The sequence below is a fragment of the Bidens hawaiensis genome, unplaced genomic scaffold (assembly GCF_021521415.1).
Source record: "Bidens hawaiensis isolate Kalapana, Puna unplaced genomic scaffold, B.hawaiensis_p1.1 tig00036352_1, whole genome shotgun sequence".
In the NCBI taxonomy this organism is placed as follows: Eukaryota; Viridiplantae; Streptophyta; class Magnoliopsida; order Asterales; family Asteraceae; genus Bidens; species Bidens hawaiensis.
The window spans coordinates 183,183-191,827 of NW_027496339.1; the positions used below are offsets into that span (position 1 = coordinate 183,183).

General features: G+C 31.2%; 1 protein-coding gene across 1 annotated transcript; it reads left to right on the forward strand.

The window, feature by feature from the left end:
* Window positions 1-5,155: 5,155 nt before the first annotated feature.
* Window positions 5,156-8,640, forward strand: LOC143588388 (beta-glucosidase 18-like; the record flags this gene model as incomplete). The annotated part of the gene is made up of 11 exons (XM_077069402.1): window positions 5,156-5,454; window positions 5,542-5,608; window positions 6,328-6,386; window positions 7,107-7,182; window positions 7,262-7,336; window positions 7,403-7,490; window positions 7,577-7,829; window positions 7,904-8,019; window positions 8,105-8,357; window positions 8,440-8,542; window positions 8,603-8,640. Coding segments are annotated over exons 1-11 (1,281 nt in total), but the record flags the coding sequence as incomplete, so codon positions are not given.
* Window positions 8,641-8,645: the final 5 nt, after the last annotated feature.

Below are 8,645 nucleotides of genomic sequence, written 5' to 3' on the forward strand. Positions count from 1 at the left end.
GGTAGAGTGCTTGATGGTAAATCGAACGAACACAACGATTATGAGTAAAAAAGCCCTTGATTGTGATAATCTCCGGCACAAAAACCCCCAGACGGTGAAAACTATCACCGTCACTTTTATTAATAGTAAAAGTGTGGTTACAACTGATGGAGCTGATATGATATCGAGAGCTAAGTGTTACAGTGATTGCTAGTAGCTAAGTAGTGAGAGAGTGTGTTCTAAACGTATCTATCAGCTCGTTTAAATAAGAAAAAGTTACAACTGAAATCCCGAATAATCCGGAAACCCTAGACTAATTCTTCCATAATCCGTTGCTTGCCCACGTTTGAGTTGACGAAGTTCAAGCACTAGCCGTTGTAAACCCACGTTCATATTAGCATATTTAACACGTGATCTTATCTGCAAAACAAATAAAAATAATATAGGACATTTGAATAGTCAAATATCATCCTCGGAATATTAGCGTTGACAGGATAGCTCAGAATCCTTGAATTGTAGCTCATCCTGAGGATAAAAATCTACACCCAACACACACCACTGTGTTCTCAAGTGTCATTTAAAGGAGGAAATAGAAGGAAAATGAGGGATGAAAAAAATATGTTGTGTTCCCGAGTTTCATTTAAGAAAGAAAAAGGAAGGAAAATACTAAAAGGTGTTCCCAAATTTCATTAAAAAAAAGAAAATGAGAGGAGGGAAGATAAAATCTATACTATATAATAAATAAAGGTTTTTCAATGCCACATGGCATCACACAAAATTGTTTCTTACAAAATTTTCCCACCCCTCTCTGTTATTAAATACATTTCCCATTTTGTTAATAGTAGTTATATATTGAAATTTTTTTCCTTTTTAATCAATCATTTCTCTTTTTAATAAATATTTATTAATTTAATATTTTAATGCAAACATAGATATATTATTTAATTTTATATAAATATGTTGTATTAGTTATTACTATTAAACTTTTATAAGTAACGATTTTTCACGTTGATTTAGATAAAATAATTAATTTTAAATAAAGATATTTAACTTTATGTTTGTTTTGCAATGAAGATTAATAAAAACTAAATCACTATAGATGGTTTGATTTGTTTTTGAGACAAAATGTTTTATCGCATGGTAAGTTATGTGTTTCATTATCTAAAGTTGAAATAAAAAAAACAAACGAAACTACTAATTTTGATATGTAGGTTAAATTACAAATAAAATTACAAAGATTGTGTACAAAAAAAATATTTAGAAATTTATGAATTTTCAACAACTTTTTATTTTCATATTGTGTAATAGGTAATTTATTCTACCATACATTTTATCTTTATATCATTTGAACATATTTTTCGTTTTTCACATTGTGTTATTATCTAAACAAATTTATTTATTATAACTCGTGTTCTATACGGGTCTTAATGTCATATGCCATTACATATGAGTAATCCATACAAAATTTTCCCATTTCTCTCATGTTAAATATATATTTCTTTTTCTTATTTATAGTTTATATTGTCACACCCCGATTTAGGGCCTAGGCGTGTGACCACAAGTTGGTACATGTTTTGTAAATACATCAGAGTTGCGGGTTATTTTAGCAGAAGACTTTGGTTGAATAGAATATTAATTTATTTGAAAACTTCTCGGATAATAAATACCCGGTGTTTGATTTATAAATCTTATTGAAATACCGTTTGTAATATTTTAGTAATTAAAAACTAAGTCATCATTACCTTGCGAGCATCTAACTCCATGAATGTCTTGTTACCTGTACTAATCTGTATTCCCTGAAATGTGGGGAAAAATACGTCAGCTAAATGCTGGTGAACACGTATGACTCTATAAAACATTTGAATGACGATTACAATACAAACATAGTTTTCTTGACAACCTCAGCAGAAGCATTACTACTTCCGGTATATGTACCACTGCCCTACACACATAACGGTATTCCCCGAGCCAAACGGCCCTAAATGAGAACTGATCATGACCGTTTAAGCTCGCCGCTTCATTGCCTTTGATTGATTGATTGAGCTTTAACAGTTTTGTTTGGATCCAGACACATGCGTATTCGGTCTGAGTTGATATTATTCTCTACTTTGTATTATAACGTTTTAGAGATTACTCAATCTCATATAGACATTTGATTGACTCGTTAAGACAAATTCCCGTTCGTCTCATTGAGTATAAATATGATTTGACTAATTGAAAAGGTTAACGTATTCACCTGTGATTGTATATTCTGAATGATATGGTGATTTCGTTTGAAACCTTGACTGTAAATGAATGATTGATTGACTGACTGATTAATTGACCTATAATAAAATAGGTATATAAATATCCAGATCGTCTCTTGATCCGGCTATAGACCTTTAGTCTGGTTTAAATAGCTTTAAATCTTGATTGATCATTTGTTTGAATAAAATATTTAGACCCGTAGTCTTTCTGTTTATTTACCAAATCATATGATGAGTTTCTTCTTCATGAAGAAACATCTATGTTCTGTTTCTTCTTCAAGAAGAAACATTCATTGACTGCTATGCATGTAAAATCTTATGTTTCTTACACATGAAGAAACAATGTTTTAACTATATTCTTTGTATACGAATGCTATGTTTCTTAATCGTGAAGAAACTATATTTCCTTATGAATGTAAAACTGATGTTTCTTAGTTGTAAAGAAACACTATTATAATCCTTTGTATGTTTAAGGCTTATGTAAACGTAATTATGATCAAGGTTTGGGCTATACCCCTGACTATGGTCTAAGCCATATAATAATACCATAATAACTTAGGTCATAACCCTTACCTTACACGGGTATTCGAAGTTAGATACCTAAGTTTGTACGAGCATCACTTCTACTCTATGTCGCGTACTGGTGCTTAGATTGTCAGAACTTCGAGGTTGGCACGCTAAACAAGGCAACATATGGTGTCCGTCATGACGTGCACGTACTTCGAGATAGAATGTTGGGTTATTTTCGGGTGGCACGCGCTTCGAGGTATCGTCGGTGTATGTCACGGATTACGAGGTGACGATTGTCGGGTCGGGGCATGGAAACCGAGGTAATGAGAGAGTATATTTCTAGAGAGAGAAAGTTTTGGTGTGAGAATGTAGGAGCCGTGAGCCCTCCCTTTATAGGATGATGTACCGCGATGGGTCCTCTTCCTTGGCCGTCGTGTACCGCGAAGCCACCATTTCTGCATGGGTGCCACGTGTTGACACGTGGCCTGCCACGTGTCCTTCCCTGCTGCCACGTGTCACCAGAGGGTGACACGTGTCCCTGAGTCATCACGGACCATCAAAGCGCCACATTGCGCCTATCGCCCGTGCCCGAGCCCGTGCGCGTGCGTCGGGTGCTTCGCACCCTCCGCTAGGACCACTGGGTGCATGCTAGGCATATAAGAATATTATTATGGAAAATCTCTTCCTTATAAAAAGCTTCCATTTCTTTACCACTTTTCATGTGGGATGGGTTTCAATTTCCTTATTTATACCCATGTGGAATGCTTCCACTTTCTTACATCTTTCAATGTGGGATGGAATTTCTTTATCATATATTCTTAACATAATGTGACTTTATTTATGGGGTATTTATTTCCTTACAGAATGATCTTATTTTCTTTAAATTTTCCCAACACTTATTTTAGGGAATAATTTTGATCATTTAGCTTAACTAAGTTGTTAAATTTGGACCAAAATTTTGGGGATGTTACATATATTTTATTTTAAATCTATTATTATGTTTGTAATAATTATTTTCCAGTTTAAAAAAAATTAATACCAACACAAATATATTATTTAGTTTTATATAAATATATTTAATTAGTATTAATATTAAGTTTTTATAAGTAAAGAATTTTCACATTGATTTAGATAAAATAATTAATTTTAAATTTAAAAGAAAGAAATTTTCACTTTATGTTTGTTTTGTAATGAAAATTACTAAAATTAAAACCAATTGCTTTAGATAATTTGTTTGTTTTTGAGACAACATGCTTTAACACATGATCAGTTATGTGTTTCATTATATATAGTTGAAACAAACAAATAAGTGAAACTACTAATTTTAATATAAAGGATAAAGTTACGAAGAATTTATACAAAAAAATAAAGAAGATTTTAAAAATCTATGAATTTTCAATAACTTTTTATTTCCATTTGTGTAATGTGTAATTTATTTTACCATATATTATATATTTATATCTTTTGAACATATTTTTTGTATTTCACATTGTGTTATTATTTAAATAAATATAGTAACTCTAACACGTGTTTTACACGAGTCTAATGCTATTTGTTATTACACATGAGTGATCCTTACAGAATTTTACCACCTCTCTCTCATATTAAATATATATTTTTTCTTATTAATAGTTTTATTTTATATTTTATTCTTTTTTCTTCTTAATCTATTAATTTCTTTTTTTAATAAATATTCCCTGGTTTAAAAAATTTAATAACAACATAAATATATTATTTAGTTTTATATAAATATTTGGTATTAGTTAATAATATTAAGCGTTTATATGTAATGGATTTTCATGTTGATTTAGATAAAATAATTAATTTCAAATTTCAAAGAAAAAAATTTCACTTTATGTTTGTTTTGCAATAAATATTAGTAAAAGCTAAGGTTCAACAATTTAGATGGTTTATTTGTTTTTAGGAAGTGTTTTAACTTTTAACACATGGTCAACTATGTGTTTCATATTTAGGGTTGAAACTAAAAGCAAGATGAAATTACTAATTTTAATATAAATGGTTAGGTTATAAATTAAATTATAAATATTGTACAAAAAAAATTATTTAGAGATTTACGAATTTTCAACTTTTTATTTTCATAGTGTGTATTGTGTAATTTATTCAATCATATTGAACACATTTTTTTATATGTTGAAAATATTTTTATATTTCATATTGTGATATTATTTATATAAATTTAATTATTTTAACTCGTGTTCTACACGGGTATATAAACTAGTGATGAATAAAATAAAAGAGTTTTTATATTTTCAAATTGAAAAGATTTAGATGATAAATAAAATAAAAAAGAAAAAGAAAATACCAAAAAAAGACTTTTCCTTGTCTTTTTTTCATAAAAATGAACTCGGGAAATTTTGAACTTTTTTGTGTTCAACCTGTGACTGAAACAGGAACTAATAATTAATTTGGATCAAAACTCCAAACAAAACCTGTAGTAATGCCACTGATTTTCAATCCCCTTCGTTCAAGGTTCGAGATTTGATTGTGGGTTAATTGTCAAACAGGCTGAATCTTGGACAGATTAAAGAAAACCCACATTTAAAACATGATTTGCTGCAACTCTGTGGTTCCATATAATAAGCTCCAATGGTTGCTTTTATGCTGCTTCATGTTCTTGTTCTTGGCTCATGGAGAAAACATATCAAGATCAGATTTCCCAGATCACTTTCTCTTTGGAGTTGCCACATCAGCATACCAAGTAATACAATATGCTCTGCTCAATTTCCATTTTTGTTTTATTTTGTTTTATGAATTCATTCATGTTTATATGGTGTTGTCGTGTAAGATTGAAGGTGCATATGATGAAGATGGCAAAAGTCTCAATAATTGGGATGTGTTTTCTCTTTCCCCAGGTAATAACACTTTGTTTTTACATAGTTTAGGCTTCTTTTTATTCGTTTTTGTTAGGGGTGTAAATCGTGTCAGGTTGACGTGTTTTAGGCTGTCCGGCTGAGTTCTTCCATCCTAACCCGACCCATATATTTATCCGTGTGGTGTTCGGGTCAACTCACTTAAAAATGTGTCATGTTTCGGGTCGAACCGTTTTATCCTTGTTTACCAATACGAGTAATACATAGTGACTTAGTAACCATTTAAAAAAAAATTATTACTGCGAATTATATGAAATGTTTTTGTGATTTGTTTTATTTTAATTGTTTTAAACTTGGGTTTATTTATTTAGCTCGAGATTAGTATAAGCGAATGGGAATGATGAATTGCCAGTTTGAAATAATAAAATAAAATTGTTGCACTGAAGAATAGATAAAGCTATATACTAACTTCTTTGATCTCAAATATTTAACTTTAAAATTTAGCACTTTCATCTTTGAAATCAAAATATTAACTTCTTTAAAAACTCTTAAACGGGTTAACGGGTCAACCACTTTTGTACGAGTCGTGTTCAGGTTGACTCACTTTTTAAACGGGTCATGTTCGGGTTGACCTGTTTAAGAAAACGGGTCGTGGCAGGCGACCTGAAACCTTTTTTTTCGTGTCGTGTCCGGGCATGTTTTGAGTCGTGTGAGTTGCCGACCCTAATTTTTATATTTCTATGTTTTTTTTTCATGTGTAGGCAACATTCGAAATGGTGACAACGGATTCGTAGCCAATGACTATTATCATCAATATCTGGTCTCTATGTTATTGCCTCTGTTTTTCTTTCAATTCCCTTAAAAATAGGTCAATTTAGGATAATCATGATCATAGAGATGGTCCCCATGTCAATTTTAGTGTTGTTGAACATAAAGTTTCTTGCTTTATATGTTTTCTTGTTTAACGTTAATTGAATATAGAAACATAAATAGGTAATACTGATAAAAGTCTGCCAAGCTATCGAATTTTATTTAACTTGTTTCTCTTTCCTGTAAGATCCTTACTTAGATTCAGTCCTATATATGATGTGACTTCATAATGTTTTACAAAAATAGGAAAATCTTTAGATAATATCTTTAATTAATCGCGGTTGAAATTTATAACGAATGTTCATTATTTATATAGAAGCGTTACTTTCAGTTCTGTAAAACTATTGAAATTAATTAACTGTCCATATCAGAAAGATATTGAGCTCATACGATCTCTTGGTGTAGATGCTTACCGTTTCTAAGCAGCCCATGGTTAGATTTATTTTATAACTTATATCTCTTTCTTGTAAGATCCTTACTTGGATTCTGTCTTGTATATGGTGTCACTTCATAGATTTCAAAATGTTATACAAAAATACGCAAATCTCTAGTTAATATATATAATTAGTCGCTGTTGAAATGTATTGAAATTTTCAATAATTCATTGGTTTAGTCAAAATTGTTACTTTGAACTGTAAAACTATTGAAACTAATTAACCAACCGTTGCAGAAAGATATTGAGCTCATACAATCTCTTGGTGTAGATGCTTATCGTTTTTCTATATCATGGTCAAGAATTCTTCCAAGTAAGATATGCAACTTAAAATAAAATGTTACAAAGGATCAAATTTTTTGTTTGTTAATCAAAATCTTCCGTTGTATCAGGAGGAAGATTCGGTGATTTTAATCCAGATGGAATTATGTTCTATAACAAAATCTTGGATGAACTTATACTTAGAGGTAAATAATATTTATATAAAATTTTCAACTTAAAACTAAAACATACTAATTGCAACTAAATGGCAGGAATTAAACCATTTGTAACAATTTACCATTTTGATTTTCCTCAAGAACTTCAAGATCGATACGAGTCTTGGCTCAGCCCATTAATGCAGTAACTAAAAAGAATTCATTTCATGATTCTCATCTGTTCATTTCATATAAACAAAAAATTAACCATTTTTAATGCTTTCTTTTTAGGGAAGAATATGTTTATTATGCAGAAACATGTTTCAAGAACTTTGGCGACCGAGTTAACCATTGGATCACTATCAATGAACCAAATTTATTTACACAAATGGCCTACCAGAAAGGAAAATATCCACCTGCTCGTTGTTCACAACCATTTGGCGATTGTGCAGCTGGCAATTCTGACACTGAGCCTTTAATTGTTATGCATAACATGTTATTGGCACATGGAAAGGCTGTGAATATATACAGAAGAGATTATCAGGCAATCAATTGACTTTAAAGTTGGCTTTTTTTTTATATGTTGACCATCCGTTGACTCGAGAAATGTATGTGCAGCATGAACAAAACGGGTCAATTGGGATTGCTGTAGATTGTACAATGTATGAGCCTTTGACAGATAGTGATCTTGATCAAGAAGCTGCTAACAGGGGTTTGACTTTCTTGATTGGCTGGTATGCATAATAATGCACATTTGGGTATTTGACTTTTTGAAGTCAAATCAAGATTTTTATATAGGTTTATGTTTTTATAAAACAGGGCACTGGATCCACTAACATTTGGTGATTATCCCTCAGAGATGCAAAAGTATCTTGGAAACCAACTGCCACAGTTTTCGAGTGCCGAAAGAAAGTTTATAACAAACAGCATTGACTTTATTGGAGTCAACCATTACTCAACTACTTATGCAAAAGACTGCCTTTATTCTAGTTGTAGCGAAACCGCCAATCGATCAATTAGCGGTTTTTTGGATACAACTAATGAACGTGACGGTGTTCAAATTGGTGAACCAGTATGCACACATAACCTTTTTTTTTTCATTCATTCTGTTCTTTACTAAATTTTACTAGTTTTATTGTTTAATATTGTGACAGTCGGGCATTGCAGTTCTGCCAGTAGTTCCGAGAGGCATTGGAGAAGTGGTAGAATATTTAAAGAATAAATATGACAACAAAGCCATGTTTATCACTGAAAATGGTATGCTTATTTCACTGTTGACTTTTTGAGTGTGGTCAACCTAAAATTTCTAATACACAGGATATTCTGAACCACAAGCTGAAGGACAAGTTCAAGATCCGAT